Source organism: Acinonyx jubatus, chromosome A1 (genome assembly GCF_027475565.1).
Source record: "Acinonyx jubatus isolate Ajub_Pintada_27869175 chromosome A1, VMU_Ajub_asm_v1.0, whole genome shotgun sequence".
Lineage (NCBI taxonomy): Eukaryota > Metazoa > Chordata > Mammalia > Carnivora > Felidae > Acinonyx > Acinonyx jubatus.
In genome coordinates, this window is record NC_069380.1 from 106,882,282 (window position 1) to 106,899,252 (window position 16,971).

Genomic DNA, 16,971 nt, shown 5'->3' on the forward strand with positions numbered 1-16,971 from the left:
ATTTGGAAGTGTACTGGAGGAGGTCACTGAGAGGATGTGACCAGTGTGGTTGACTTGTGAGCTAGACCCAGGCTATTGGAGCCTCCTTACTCTCTCCCCTATCCTAGGAATCTACATTCCACCTATTATTGCTATACTAGCAGCCACTTCAAGGATGCAGCCTAGAGAGAGTAACACGTTGTTGAGACTATCCGGATGGCATATGTGCCTGAGCTCTGTTAAGACCTCTAAATAAATATTGAAGATTCTCGTGGGCAGATCCAGAGATCTACTCATCTCAAGGCTGCCCAAGACAAGCCTCATATGTAAGTTCCTCTGCTTATTAAAACTTCTACCCACCAGGGGTGCCTGGGTGTCTCAGTCTGTTAAGCGTCAACTTCAGCTTAGGTCATGATCTCATGGTTTGTGAGTTTGAGCCCCGCATCGGGCTCTGTGCTGACAGCTCGGTGCCTGAAGCCTGGAGCCTACCTCAGATTCTGTGTCTCCTTCTCTCTGCCCCTCCCCTACTTGTGCTCTGTCTCTCTCTATCAAAAAAAAAAAAAAAAAAAATCTAAAAAAATTTTTTTCAAAAAAACCCAAAACTGCTACCCACCAGTCTAGAGGGATCTGCTTATTTCTTCAGTTTTTCCTTGCACTGCACATTTGGGGCCCGGTTTTGAATTTCACCTAAGAAACTCTGAGATTGCAAACCAGTAAAGTGATGCTTTGAGACCATATCCCCCTCTGGTGTTAGCATTCATTGATGATCCTTGACTGATTCAGTTGTTACATTGTGTTATATTGTTATATATATGTTATGTAGTGGGTGGAAAAATTGTGATTTTTTTCTTCCGTTTGATCATTTCTTCTACAATTACAAGTTGGCGCTTATGCTAAAAAAAAAAAGCACACACTCTCTCTCTGTCATCTCAATATAAAGTCACAGATTTTTTAAAAAATGTTTATTTATTTTGAGAGAGTGCGTGCAAGTGGGGAGGGGCAGAGAGAGGGAGAGACAGAATCCCAAGCAGGCTCTGCACTGTCAGCACAGAGCCCTACACAGGGTTTGATCCCACAAACCGTAACATTATGATTTGAGCTGAAATCAAGAGTTAGACCAACTGAGCCACCCAGGTACCTCTCAATATAGATTTACATATTTATTTCTCCATGTATCGTGCCCATTATTAATTATTCTTATGCTCTAACTATCCCATATTTGGCCACCTGGAGCTCATTCAGTCAAATTCCTGTGTCCTTTTGACATGACCTCCTCAGTCTTTGAACATTCCCTCTGCCCAGCATACCCAAACAAGATATCCAATGCTCACCTTGTACTTTCCCTTCCCCACACCTGGAATCAGCCATTTCTTCAAGGAACCTTTTAATCAGGAACAGTAGTTAAAGACCAAAAGCTAGGTGTTTATGTAATGTTACTGTCACTAAGCCTAGTGGATAAGACTATGCCTTTTTTTTAAAACTATCAATGTATACTGGTACTTCTCAACTTCATGAGCTTCTTTCTCGCCTTTTCCTGTTCCGTATCTTTATCTCCCTTCTGGCACAATGAAAACTCTCTCATTCACACCATTAACTTTGTTCTATCCTATGATACACACAGAAAGAGTTACAAACAATACTGCAAACAGCAAGCCCATGAGATAATATTCAAGATTTCTTTGCATTTGTCCTTGTCCTCAAAATTTATCTGGTTTAGGATCTAGAGTCCATGTGTTGTGTTCAAAAGTAACTTGAGGGGTGCCTGGGTGGCTCATTCAGTTAAGCAGACTTGATTTCAGCTCAGATCATGATGCCAAGGTTCATGAATTTGAGCCCTACATTGGGCTCTGGGCTGACAGTGTGGAGCCTGCTTGGGATTCTCTCTCTCCCTCTCTCTTTGCCCCTCCCGTGCTCTTTCTCTCTTGTTCTCTCTCAAAATAAGTAAAATAAACTTTACAAAAAGTAACTTGAGTTATATTTTGTGTGTGTTTGTTTTTAAGACTTATATATAGTTGATTTAATTTGGTTCTCTTTGTATTTGATTTTAGGCTATCTTTTGTTTTTTAATGTTTTTTGTTTATTTTTGGGGGGGGGGGGAGGAGCAGAGGGAGTGGGAAAGAGAATCCCAATCCCATGAACTGTGAGATCATGATCTGAGCCGAAATCAAAAGCCAGATGCTCAACTGACTGAGCCACCAGGCACCTCTCTACTTTTTATCTTTTTAACTTACTTTTAGCTTATTAACTCTTGGGTGTTTTCAGCCTTTCTCCATTCCTGTCAGTAGTAGAAAGTGTTCTTTTCACCTAGCGACTTCTCTTTCTGCAGTTCTGAGAATGGTCCCAGATGTACCATTTAGGGTCTCTTGGGATCTTCTGATAAAACTGCAGAGAAAGAAATGTAAGAGATGCATGGAAGATTAGGCCTGAGGAGTTTACTTTTCTTTTTCAAGAATGAGGTACAGGAATAGCTGCAGTATATAAGAGAAATAATTGGGAAGGTTCTTTAAGCAACCGATACCTTTTACACAAGAGAAGAGGCTGCTTCAGCTGACAAGAAAGGCTCAGGAGGTTAGGAATGTGGGATGCTCTGAGTCAGCAAAATTGTCCAGGATAGCTCATTCCAAGTATTCAGATACCATTCTTTGCTTATCGATACTCTAACTTCCTCATAAGAGTCTAGACAAAGCTATGAATTGAAACATGGCAACCTTGAGGATCAAAATGTTGTTTGGCTTACAACTGTTTCAGTTCTCTAGCTACAAGAGCTTATTTCCTGGAACAATCTCTCAGATTTTTATAGCATTGTCATAGAAAGCCTTTGGGTTTCAACTGCTAATTTGAACTACTAACTTAGAAATCTTAGTTTGTCAAAGGAAGGAAGGAAGGAAGGAAGGAAGGAAGGAAGGAAGGGAAGAAAAAGTAAAGAAAACTTGTAATTCATTTTTTAAAGCTGTTCAGCAAGCAATCAGAAGCAATCACAATACCTCCACCATCCTTGAATTCTGGTTGCCCTTCATACGGTACTATGGCCGTAGCACTTGGCAGACCCAAAGCCTTGCCTTCAGTTGGCAGTATTGGTACAAGTGATCCACAGAATGACTTGATTAGCTACTTACTACTATTTACCATGGGCTATAAAAATACAGTTCCTTAATGTTAGCTGGATTCTCCTTGTCTTTATCCAAACCAGGCCAAATAACTAATCGTGGCTCTCCACCCCCTAACCTCACCTTTCCCTGAGAATCTATTGTCTAAACCATTCCGACTAAAAATTTCTCCAAACATTAATTTCTTGAAACCATATTTAATGGCTAGTCACAGATTAACTGGGAAAACAGGCAAAAAGAAAGAGAAGCTATGCAAGTAATACCACACCCAAAAACAGAACCAGAGCGCTAGTCTGGTGGGGCTCTGCTCCCACTGTCACTGAACCAGGAACCACAGCTAGCACTGTTATCATCCCTGGTATTCAATACTGGATCCAGCGATTGGCAACACAGACACTGCTGTGCCTGCCAACTGGGTGCTGTTGCCACTGACACCAGAAAGAAGTCTCCACTGTCCTTGTTTCTTTGTGTCATTAGTTTCAAATTCAAAATCCCAGATGAGTGTATCTGATTGGCAGAGCCTAACTCAAGGGCCCCAATCCCAGCTGGCAGAGGAGCTAGAATACTAGATATCTGTTCATTTCAGCTTCTCTTTTGGGAGGCAAGGAATCCCTCAGATGTGAACAGGGTTCAAATGCTGGACACCAATAATTACAAGCGTCCATTACACATATAATACTCTGAGCAAATGCCGCAGGATATAATAGACATATACAGAGTTACTTATTTATTTATTTTTTAGCAATACTGTATTTAATAGAGCACAGCACCTATCCAATAGCAGGCACTGAATAAATAGCAATGGCTATTAATACTATCATAAAACTGTCATAATTACTATCATAATCTTGGTCATCATTATTACAAAGTGTCAACCTACAGGGATCAGTAAATAAGGATTAAGTGAGATAATGAAAGTCTCCAGCAGTCTATAGAGACCGATGACACCTAGGCCTAGATGGCACCTGATACCATGACATTATACAAGACCCTCCATAAATTAGGTACACACCTGGGGATGGGTGGGGGAAACTCTAAACTGACTAAAATGAAGAATTTCCTACCATGCTGGATCAGAGAATCAAAACAGAAAAGTTGTTATAGAAAACAAAAAAGAGATATACTTCTTGCATACTTCATTCTGTCTTCAAACCCTTGAATCTAGGCTGGCCTTCTAACTTGCTGTGACCAATAAGGTGTGGTACAAGTGGTGTTACTTGAGTTCTGAAGCCTATGCCTCAGGTGTCTTGCGGCATTGGTTTTGCCCTCTTGAATGCTGCCCTGAGAACATTAAGCTGTGTAGAATATTGTGGGTGAAAGACATGGAAAGAGGCCAAGCCATCCCAATTCTCAGAATCCATTCTATCCAACCTACATGAGTGAGCCCAGGTGAGATAAGCAGAACCACCCAACCAACACACAAAACGATGAGAAATAATAATTATTTTACACTGGGTTTGGGGTGTTTATCACCATGTGACCATCATGTAAGCTAGTCTAAGCTACAAGAGAATAAGGGGCCATACAAAGGAGAATCAAAGGACCACAGTTAGTTTCCATTACCAACACGAGACATCTGAGTGGGGTCATCTTGGACCTTCCAACCTTCAAGAGAACACAGCGACACAACTAACTCTGTCCAAAGCAGCAGAAAAACCACCCAGTCAGTCCACAGACTCTTGAGAAATAATAAATCCTTCATCCTTTCTCTTACCCCCATATTTACCCATTAGCAAATCCTTCCAGATTTAACTTCAAAAACATGCTGAAAATCTGATCACTCCTTGTCAGTTCCATCACTATCAGGTCATTTTCAAACAAAGTACAGTGAATCCATGTTAAACCAATGGCATTTCTTTTTTTTTATTAAAAAAAATTTTTAACGTTTATTTTTGACAGAGAGAGAGAGAGAGAGAGAGAGAGAGACAGAGCATGAGCAGGGGAGGGGCAGAGAGCGAGGGAGACACAGAATCTGAAGCAGGCTCCAGGCTCTGAGCTGTCAGCACAGAGCCCGACGCGGGGCTCGATCTCACGAACCTCAAGATCATGACCTGAGCCGAAGTCAGATGCTTAACCGACTGAGCCACCCAAGCACCCCTAAACCAAGGGCATTTCTAAGAAAAAGTGCCTAATCTTCAGTATGAAACAAAGAAACCAGCTATAGAAACATCAGAAGTTACTCTAGGGTCACCTGGGTGGCTCAGTCAGTTGAGCATCCAACTTTGACTCAGGTCATGATCTCATGGTTTGTGAGTTTAAGCCCCACATTGGGCTCTGTGCTGACAGCTTGGCACCTGGGGCCTGCTTTGGATTCTGTGTCTCCCTCTCTCTCTCTCTGACCCTCTCTAGCTTGTGCTTTCTCTCTCTCAAAAATAAACATTTTTAAAAATCTAAAAAAAAAAAAAGTTACTCTAAATAAACAAATGCATGTAACTATTCCTGAGAAGTTTATGGAACTGGATAGAATGGTAATAAATATACTTAGGAAGAAAACTTAATGAGCTATTAGGGGCATACCTTATTTTATTACACTTCACAGATACTGCGTTATGCAGATACTGCATTTTTTACAAATTGAAGCTTTGTGACAATCCTATGTTAAGCAAATCTATTAGTGCCATTTTTCCATTTGCATTTTCTCACTTCATATCTTTGGCACATTTTGGTAATTCTTGGAATATTTTAAACTTTTTCATTACAATTATATTTGTTATGGTGATCTGTGATCGTAATTATTTTGATGTGCTACAAACCATAGCCATGTAGGACAGCGAATTTAATCGATAAATGTTGTGTGTTCTCACTGCTCCATCAACTAGCCCTTCCCCATCTCTCCCTGTCTTTGGGCCTCCCTATTCCCTAAGACACAATGCTGAAATTATGCCACTTAGTAACCCTACAGTGGCCTCCAAGTGTTCAATTGAAAAGAGTTACATGTCTCTGGCTTTAAATTAGAAGACAGAAATGATTAAGCTTAGCGAGGAAGGCATGTCAAAAGACAGAACAAGTTGGCAGGTAGGCCTCTTGTACCAGTTAGCCAAGTTGCAAATGCAAAGGAAAAGTTCTTGAAGGAAATTAAAAGTGCTACTCTAGTGACTACATGAATAAGAAAGCAAATAGCCTTATCACTGATATGGAGAAAAGTTTTAATAGTCTGGACAGATCAAACCAGCCACAACATTGCCTTAAACCAAAGCCTAATCCAGAGAAAAGCCCTAATTCTCTTCAGTTCTTCGAAGGCTGAGAGAGGAAAGAAGGATCCAGAAATTTAAAGCTAGCAAAGGTTTGTTCATGAGAATTACAGAAAGAAGCCATCTCCATAAAATAAAATTGCAAGAGGAAGAAGCAGCAAGTGCTGAACAAATTTTTCAGGTCTAGTGAAGAGAATTAATTAAGGTGACCATACCAAACAACAGATTTTCAATGTAGACCAAAAAGCCTTCTCTTGGAAAAAGATGCTAATACTTTCATAGCTAGAGAGGTCAGTGCCTACCTTCAAAGCCTTAAAGGACAGGCTGACTCTCTTGTTAGGGGCTCATGCAGCTGGAAACATGAATTTGAAGTCATTGCTCATTAACCATTTTGAAACTGCTAGGCCCCTTAAAAATTATCCTAAATCTACTCTGCCTTTGCTTTATAAATTGGACAAAGTCTGGATGACAGCACATCTGTTTACAACATGTTTGCAGTATTTACTGAATATTTTAAGCCCTCCATTGAGACCTAGTGCTAAGGAAAAAAACAACAAAAGGCCTTTAAAAATATTACTGCTCGTTGACAATGTAGCTGGTCACCCTGGTCATCAGCCCTGATGGAGAGGTAGAATGAGATTAATGTTGTTTTCATGCCTAAGACAACATCCATTCTGCAGTCCATGGATTAAGGAGTAATTTTGACTTTCAAGACTTACCCTTTAAAAACTACATTTCCTAAGGCTGTAGCTGCCATAGAATAGATTCCTCTGATGGATCTCGGCAAAGTAAATTGGAAACCTCCTAAAAAGGATTAATCATCCCAGATACCATTAAGAACCTTTGCTATTCATGGAAGAGGTCAAAATAGCAATATGAACATAAGTTTGGAAGTTGATTCTAGCCCTCATTGATGACTATGAGAGGTTCAAGACTTTAGTGGAATAAGTAACTGCAGATGTTATGGGAAGAACAAGACAGCTAGAATTAGAAGTGGAGCCTGAGATGTGACTAAATTGCTATAAGGAGTTGCTTCTTAAGGGTGAGCAATGTGCTTTCTTGTGAATAGAATCTGTGCCTAATGAAGATGCTGTGAAGATTGTTGAAGTGACAACAAAGGATTTAGAATCTTACTTAGTTGATCAAACAGTGGCAGGGTTTGAGAAAAATCCAATTTTGAAAGATGTTCGACTGTGGGTCAAGTGCTATCAAACAGTATTGTATGCTACAGAGAAATCATTCATGAAAGGAAGAGTCCATCAGTGCATCAAATTTCACTGCCTTTTTAAAGAAATTGCCACAGCAACCCCAACCTTACTAGTCAGCAACCATCAATATCAAGGCAAGACCCTCTATCAATAAAGATTGTCTCACTGGAAACTCAGATGATGGTAAGCATTTATAGGAATTAAGTATTTTTTAAAGTATATACACTTATACACTGTTTTTTTTTTTTTTTTTTACATGATGCTATCACATATTTGGACTACAGTATAGTATAAATGTAATTTTTATGTGCACTGGGAAACCAAAAAATTCATTGAATTTTAGTAACTTGTGATATTTGCTTTATTGCAGTGGTCTGGAACAGAACCTGCAATATCTCCAAGTTATGACAGTAGAGGCAAAAATCTCTTTATTAAATGATCCTGTATATCACACAAAGCATTTCAAGAAGCAGTTTGAGAGCACCAGCTGATGCTCTCAAACAGTTTGCTTTCCAGACTTATGAAAGGACTGATATGCAGAGTTTAAATCAACTCTTGGCACACTTGTAGTACATGTTTGAAAAAGACTTAACTACTTTCTTTTCTTTTTAATTAAAACCCATGCCATAAGAAAAGGGCTTTTTAAAATTTAATTACTTAATTTTGTAAGTCAAAATGTGAACAGAAAAAAATTATAATCAGTACAATAAAGTACCATATATGAATGAAGCAAGAAAGGAGATTTAACTTGGAAAAAAAGTTACACCCACTATTATTTACAGAAATTGGTTGCTAGACAACTACTAGTCTGTGGAAGGCAGAAAGGCAAGACTAAAAAAGTATGTTCTGATAAGGAGAACTCAGACCTTGAGATTCCTTCCTTAATTCCACACAGCCAGATTCTTGCACAACTTAAAATATTTTTATAAGTTTTCAATGTGGAAAGTTAATTCTAAGTAATATAATTATAGTAAATATTCAGAGAGTTTAGATAATGAAATAACAACGTATGGATGGCTTCATATGGTCATCAAAGATTCTGTGACAAATCTACTTTTATTCCTTCCAAATTACCCCAACAGTCCAGGGGGAACATGGGCTTGACAAAAACCACTGCTCTTAGACCCAAATCATTCACTTTCTGGATCAATCACATCAGATACTCTTTTGTTCTTAAGTATTGAGAGAATTAGATTAGAAAATCTCCACCTGGACTAATATTTTACCCTAAAAGTGTATTGCAAAGCTAAAACTCAATTTGTGAAATCTTGTATTTGTCTTCAGAAACCAGTCATACCATTTTAACAATGTACATATGTTTAGTATACATTAGGGAGAAAAAAGAATACCCAAATTATGAATTCTACCTTCATACATTCCAACATTTTTTTTTTAATAAAGCAAACACAGGTTTCAGAGAGATTGTAAACCATGCAACATTATCTTTTATTATTTATGGGCTTTTAAAATTATTCCCTCAATCTCTCCATACACAGGCAAAAATACGTATACTATTTAACATATTGGAACTTGCAAATATTGATCATTGCCTAGAGAAGGGAAAATTATCCCTAAAACATGTTTAACCAGGAGGCCAATTCATCTGCCGACCTCCAAGAACATGGAGATGAACGTGATAGACAGACTGTCCCCCATCTGAACCTTCATTCACCACCATTCGATAACCCTTCTTCAGGCCCAGATCAGCAGCACATTTCTTGCCAACAATCATTAAATGTCCAAGAAGCTGGAAAAGAAAAAAAAAAGTTTCTTAAGTATAGGCAATTTACAAGTTTTTGCCATTAAATAACATACTACCAAGTTTAAATATTAAAAGACCACCAAGTTGAAACATACCTGTCTGGACAAATTATTTGGTAACTCTTAGTACTAATACAACCTAATTTACAATTAAAAACCCATTAAGATTAGGTATTTATGCATTACTAATTCCAATAAACAAATCAGAGGTAAATCTCAATTAAAACAATGGTAAAATCATATTCCAAGAGGTATTTAAATGTTCTTAATAAAGCAAGATATATCCTGCTTTCTTGTAATAGGAGAGTATATCAATCGGGATAAGTATGATTAAGCTATGGTAACAACCACCCCAAATACTGGTTTATAACAAAGATCCCATTTCCTGTGCTCACTACATGTTCATCACAAGTAGACTAGGCTCTAAATAATACATCTTTTTTCACATTGAAACCCAGGCTGAAGGAGTAGTTTCTGTGTGATCATAGGGGGAAAGGGAAGAGAGAACATGACAAACCAGGTACTAGCTCTTACAGTTTCTATGCAAGACATACCACTTCTGCTTGCATTTGCTGGCCAAATCAAGTCATATGACCAGGCCTGATATCAATGAGGCAGGAAGTTTTAAAGCACCCGTGAAGGAGAACAGCCAGTACTTACAAACAATTATACAATCAATCACAAGGAGCATTAGGAGAATATTTAACTGAGGCCTGTATGTCTGGCAAAATGAAATAATGATTTTTCTTTCCTATATGACGTACTGTTTCTTTATTAAGGAAAAATAAGTCTCACCAACTATTCCTCGTTAGGAACCATTTTGTTTAAGAATATTGTGGTGATAGATATTAACTTGAGTTCCTGTGGTCATTTCATAATATACATATATATAAACATTATGTTGTACACCTAAAATTAACAAAACATTATGTGTCAACTATATCTCTATTTAAAAAAAAAAACCCTCAAATTATTTATACATTGCACTTCCCTAGTGATTATCTGGTTTGTTCCCTCAGTACTGTCCTTAGGAAAACGAAAATGTGACATCACTTTCAGGTCAAAATTTAGTCTCCCAAATTTTAAAAAAAAGGCAAGAGAATAAACTGTGTTGGTAAATTTACTTACACTTTCATCATCATCTTCTGCTACAGAAATCTGGGATATATGTTTCTTGGGTATCACCAGAAAATGTGTTGGTGCTTGAGGAGAAATGTCATGGAAAGCAAGACACTAGAGATAAGGGGGAAAAAATCAGTTTTAGTATACCATCTTATAGGCTACATTTATTCTTTCACACTAATCCCATGGGAGGCACCGTATTAGATGCTCAGAAATCAGAAGTGTACACAATACATGTGATCCCATGGTCCCTTTTCATGGAACTTACAGCCTAATGGGAAGGCTGGCCTTAAAAATGGGTATAATTAATTAAGTTAGAAATCTACCTATTTGTTACAAAGGAAAAGGGTGAAATACATGATTAACATAGAAGAACCTGATTTTGACTGGGTGATTACAGACAACCATGCTGAGGTGGGGAAATGTATGTATGTATGTATGTATGTATGTGTATTTATTTTTGAGAGCAAGAGAGAGACAGACAGACCGAGAGAGCCTGAGTGGGGGAAGGACAGAGACAGAGGAAGACACAGAATCCCAAGGAGGCTCCAGGCTCTGTGCTGACAGCTCAGCAGGACTGGAACCCAGGAGCCGTGAGATCATGACCTGAGCTGAAGTCACTCAACCAACTGAGCTACCCCAGGCTCTATGAGTTAGGGAAATTCCAAAAGTTAAGTAGAAATTAGGCATGCTAATCCTTGTCTACCTTTCCAGTAGAAACTGCAAACTCTTCCTGCTGAAATCATATTGTCTTCCATCTCTCTCTACCCTCCCAGGCTTTTTCAAAGACCATTCCCTACTGCAATGGTCCTCTCTCCCCTCTCCAACCCCAACTTCTAACTTAATCTGCTATTCATTTCTCAGCTCCCAGCATATATAAAATTTCTGAAAGAAATCTGATTCCCCTCCCCAACGTCCCTAGGTTAGAAGCCCTGATTGTGCAATTTCCTGGTTTTTTTTTTCCTTTACTGCAGTGATCAGCTTTGTAATCATGTATTTGTTTGATATTTGACTAAGACCTATTTCTTCCCCCCTTACTCAACTATTTAAGTAATATTCTATTCTTCCATTGACACAAGGAGAATAGTTAGCATTTAGACAAATTACATACCACATGAATATTTTTGTATCTCTTGTTCTCTAATGAAGGCGGAAGCTACTTAATAGAACCTAACCCTACTCAAGTGTCTCAGGAGTATTTCTGTTTAGTACTCCACACAAAATGCTGTATCATTTAGACTGCTTCATGCAGTTATACTTCTTGGGGCGTAGGTGGTTCAAAAGTCAATATTTCAATAATTTATAAAAAGCAAGTGAAAATATTTAAAAAGACGCACTTTTTAGAACAAAATAACTTTCTTCCTAGTGACAAATAAAGGTATCCAAATAAAATCACCTAAAGGAATCTAATTAAATCTTGGATAACATTTTGAATCTAAGAATGCCATAGGAGCATCAGAAGAATGTTTCCCTTATATTCTATATTTCTTAAAGTTAATTTAACAGAAAGTTACAAAAGTATTTGTCTAAATCATCCAATCTCCTGCCCAGCTTTGTCTCAGATCCAAACTCATAAATACAACTGCTTACTAAATATTTTATACAAGATGTCACATCAACTCGGACTTTATCAAACAGAATTTCACCTACGGTGAAATCAACAAAACCTACATGCTCAGTCCCTTGGCAGAAAAACTGCTTCCTGTCAAACAAGAAAGGAACCATTGCTACCGCGCGGGGTCAAAGGAAAGCAAATCCCAGAACCCACTCATCTCAGGGGTGGGGGTGGGGTTGACTGGCTGGCCCTCGCGGAAGCTGACCTTCGACCCCCGCACGCCCCCCGCCACCCCGGTGCACCCGGCCCCAGGCTGTCTGAGCAACGCGGCGCTGAGAGGCAGCCGGGAAGCCCAGGCGGACCCGCTGTGCGCGGGAGATCGCGGAGATTGGGCCCGAGTCAGGGCGCGATCGGATTTCTCCCTGTCAGGCAGAGCGCTGGCGAGATTGTAAGATTCCTGACACCGGCGAGGTCCGAGGCAGCCGCGGAGCCGGCGGGAGCCCACGCCGAGGAGCCAGCGCGTCCCCAACACGCGCCCAGACCTCACGGTGCGGGCCCCGCGGGCGCCGGGCAGCCTGACCCGCGCCCCGGGCTGATAACGTGTAACCGGAGCGCCGGCACGCGCCGGCAGGCCGCCCCGGAGTGGCCGCGGCCCTGCCCGCTGGCTGGGGGCCCGCGGCAGAGGCCGCGCGGGGCGACCGGGTCCCTTCCCTTCGCGGCGCCGCCCGACCCTTCCCTCGACAGGAAACCCGCGTGTCCACGGGCGACTGGCCTGCCTCTGCCCGCCAGCGAGGTGACGCCCGGTCTCTACCTGGTCATCCTCAAAAATGATTTTGGCTGGGATTTCCTTGCGAATGATCTTTCCGAAGATCGTGTCGCCACCAGGCCGGGCGGCCTGAGCCTTGGCGATCTCATCAGCCATCTCGGCCTCCCTCCCGCGCGGCCGCCCCAGGGAGAAGCTCCGGAGGAGGGAGGAGCCGGGGCAGCGGGCAGAGGGCGGGAGTGCGCGGCCAAGCCTGCGCGGGGACCGCTGCTCGGGCTCTCGAGCAGGTCCGGCGCGTGCGCACTGGCGACCTGAGCTGTGGGGTGCAGCGAGGGCGCGGGAGCCTGCAAGAACCGCCCGACTAGACCCGGCGGAAGGGAGGTTCCTGTTCGGAGACTCTAGGGAGCCACATCAAGGTCATTTTTCTTTCTTCCTTTAGTGTGTCTTGGGGAGTGGAGTTACTGTATACGCCCTTCTTCCCTTGCTTTATGGGCACTTGTAGGAAAAATTAGGTACTGTAACTGAAAAGATTTGATAATCCAAGCATGTTTGCTGTATGAGACACTGTACCACGTAATTTCTCAGCCACAGAAAGTCTTGGCTCCAGTAAGTAAGCCCTCCTTGCGTCAGTTTTTTTCTCCCTCTAGCAGTGGTTCGCACAACATGTTAAAAATCACTTGAGGAACTTTTGAAAAATCCTCTTGAATCTGGCCTCACTCCAGATCAATTAAATCAGACTCCCAGGTTGGGACCCAGGCATCAGTAGTTTGTAATCCTCCCAGGACTCTTCTACAAAGACTTTTTCCCAGAAGTAATCAACATAATGTAAGATGCCCCACCTTAAAGGAACAATACCTTTCTTAATTTGACATACCCCTTCAAATCTTTGTTGCCTTTTAAAAGTTTTATTTACTCTGTGTCCACCCTCTCATATTTTTTTTAACCCATTTCCCTCTTGCAATGTCACTAAGGAAGTCCCACTTATAAAATGCTGTTGGCATTTACAATTCTCATCATACTAGACCTCTTGGTATCATTTGCTACTGTTGACCATTTCCTCTTTTCAGGTATAGATTTCACTCTCCTAGTTTTCTCTTACCTCTCTGGATGCTATTTCTCTTTCACAGTAAGCCTCCAGTTCCAGACTTCTCAATGGGTTCCGTTCTTAGCCTTCTTCTCTAGCTAATATTTAATTTCTACATATCGTTATTAAGAAAAATTAACTATAGCTCCAGGACTACTTATGTGATTATACTTTACCAGTTTGTATTGCTTTGTCCACTACCAATAAAAATTACTCATAGTAGATCCTTCGAATCTCAAGTGTCCCATTTGCTACTTTTGCTATCAACAACATTACTGGGGCAATTGGCAAAATCTAAGTAATGCCTATAAATTGGATAGTAATTTTGAAAGTTATGTTAATTTCCTCACATAACCACAGCAAAATTATCAAAATTAGTTGATATGGGATGGGGTCTTATAATTCAGGTTTCTAAGTGATGTATTTGCTGCTGGCCCTGGAATTATACTTTGAGACCCACTGACTGATGTAAGAGACTGACCTTTTTGTAGAAATAAAAAAACACTGAAGTATTTAGGCGTATAGGGCTATCATGTCCGCAGCTTGGTTTCAAACAGTAAAGAAATGAAGAAAAATGTTCATATATAGAGACCTAGAAAAGGATAACACCATTTGTAGTAAAATGTGAACATTTGGGGAATCCAAGTGAGACATGCAAATCCTGTTATTCTTGAAACTTTCTTGTAAGACTGAAATTGTCAAAGTAGAAAGTTAAAAAGAGATATATACTGGTTTGGATAATAAATATGGTCATCTTTCACTCAGATTTTACCATATACAGAATAATGATTCTCCAGTATGTATTTCCTGACCTACCTTACCTCTTAATTCCAGATTGGTCTATAGTATATATTACTGCCTACTCACTATCTTAATATGGATGTCTGTCAGGCACTTCAAATTTATATTTTTACTCTTTGCACAGTAAACAAACACACAAAACTCCTCTTGGCAGCATTCTACATCTACTATAATACCATTCATCAAATTGCTCAAATCAAAAGCCTTGAAATCATCCTTAACTCTTCTTTCTCATATTTGCAGTATATATCATACATCTAATCACTCCTCACCTCTTCTACTACATCACCCTAATCCAAGCCATTATCATATCTTGCCTGGAGTACATTGAGAGTCTCCTAGCTAGCCTCTCTGCTTCCTCTGTAGTCAGTTTGCCATTCAGCACACAAATAAATTTTTATAAAATACCAATCATGATGTCATTCTCCTGCTGGCAAGGCATTTCATCACAGAATTAAATCTGAAATATTGGCCTTGACACATTAGGTTCTTATGCAATCAGGCCCATGGCTACTTCTTCATTTCCTTCCATTTCAACCTTATTAACTAGCTTTACCCCAACTGGGTGTGGTAGGCAGAAGATGTCCTTGCCCTAATCTCTGGAGCCTATGAATATGTTACTTTATGTGGTAAAAGGGATTTCCAAATGTCATTAAATTAAGGATCTTGCAGTAGAAGAGATTGCCTGGATTGTCCAGGTGGGCCCAATATAATCACAGGGACCTTTGTAAGTGAAAAAGAGACACAGGAAAGAGAGGAGATATGATGATGGAAATAGAGGTGACAGTCAAAGATTGAAGATGCTCTCCTGTTGGCTTTGAAGATGGAAGGGACCACAAACAGGTAGCATTCCAGAAGTCACAAATCTGAGTTTCACTGGGCTAAAATCATGGTGTTATCAGGGCTGTATTCATTCTAGAGTCTCTAGAGAAGAACAGTTCCCCTTCCTTACCTTCTAGAGGGTACCGGCATTTCTTGGCTTGAGGCCTTTTCCTCTATCTTCAGAGCCAACAGCAGAGTATCTTCAAACCTCTCCCTGTCTCTCCTTCCTTTTTCCACTTCTAAGGATCCTTGTGATTACATTGGGCCCACCAGACAATCCAGGATAATTTTCCCATTTCAAAAGCCTTAATTTAATCACATCTGTAAAGTGCCTTTTGTCATATAAGGTAACATCTTCAGAAGTTCCTAGGATTTAAACAGTACACCTTTTGGAGTCCTTCATTCTGCCTACTGTATAACTGCATGAACTTATGTGAGGAACAAGTTGGAATTTCTTGTTCAGTTCTGGGTCCCATACTTTGAGATGTTACCAAACTCATACTCCTAGAATAACCAATATAGTCACCTCATTTATGGAACAGCTGAACAAACCATACAGATTTATCTGAGAGAAGCTTTAGTACTGAACCGATTAGGGCACTATGGGAACTGTATTTTCAAGTATTGGCAGGTGAGGGGGTTTGCTTAACTGAATACAGGACCCTAGTTAGCCAGAAATTATAACAATAAATTACGAATTTTCAAGAAACTGCTATGATTCTAAACTGGAAATAAAGAAAAGCATGTTTCAATCATTCTTTACAAATCAGAAGGTAGAATCATGTAGTGTCACTAGATCATCTATTGTTTCCTGGATATTTTTCCTGTTTCCAGTATATTTGGTTTAATTGCTTGGTTATGTTAAACACTCATCTGCAGATCTAAGGAATTATAATGAAAAAAAATCAACTATTATCTTGCTAGTCTCATGATGATTTGCAATATTCTTTAAAATGACGTAAATCACAGAGAAGGAAAAAGGTCTTTAAGATCCACTGCTTCAAATCTTTCATTCCTAATAAAAAGTCGGTTTTAACTAAACGTTAACCTGAAAGGCTGTGAGGTAGGGAAGGCAAACAGCGATTATGCAATGGGGGAAAGGTTTAGATTTTTCTTGAAGCTTGCAAGGTCCTAAGTTAAAATGTACTTAAATAACATTTCCGACCTCTTGACCAGCAAAACCAAGGAGTAGAGTAAGCCAAGCAGAATGTGTCGAGGGTAAGACTGGATTTTCAGGTGCAACATAGGGTTTGGTATCCCAGACCTCTATTTACTAGCCGTATGGTCTTGATTAAGTAACTATCTCACCTTTTCGGGGAATTAATACAGACAAGCGCTTTGGGGCATCAGCATTCCAATCAACAGCCGCTGTAGTAGTTAAGGTTTGGCCCTTATTTACGCACACTTTCGCAACTAGGAAACGTTAACATAAGTGTTCTTTAATAGATAACTCCAACCCCCAAACAACAGGTATAACGTATCGATCCAGAAACCATCCACTAAACGTAACGGACTCTCTCCGAGACCGGAAGTGACTCTGCCCCTAACTAACATGGCGTCCAGGTAATTTCCGTTCTC

General features: G+C 40.2%; 1 protein-coding gene across 1 annotated transcript; it reads right to left on the reverse strand.

The window, feature by feature from the left end:
• Positions 1–8,507: 8,507 nt before the first annotated feature.
• Positions 8,508–12,956, reverse strand: HINT1 (histidine triad nucleotide binding protein 1). Its single transcript, XM_015067417.3, has 3 exons — positions 12,735–12,956; positions 10,375–10,479; positions 8,508–9,232 (listed from the first exon to the last, which is right to left on the reverse strand). The coding sequence occupies exons 1-3, from the start codon at positions 12,843–12,845 to the stop codon at positions 9,068–9,070; spliced, it is 381 nt and encodes a 126-aa protein (XP_014922903.1). The 5' UTR covers positions 12,846–12,956; the 3' UTR covers positions 8,508–9,067.
• Positions 12,957–16,971: the final 4,015 nt, after the last annotated feature.

Excerpts from the sequence above, each read along its gene's own strand:
- HINT1 (XM_015067417.3), bottom strand. The coding sequence starts at position 12,845 with ATGGCTGATGAGATCGCCAAGGCTCAGGCCGCCCGGCCTGGTGGCGAC. Across the intron at positions 10,480-12,734 it reads TCATTTTTGAGGATGACCAG|TGTCTTGCTTTCCATGACAT; the intron begins GTAGAGACCGGG and ends CCTTATCTCTAG. Across the intron at positions 9,233-10,374 it reads CAGAAGATGATGATGAAAGT|CTTCTTGGACATTTAATGAT; the intron begins GTAAGTAAATTT and ends TTTCTTTTCCAG.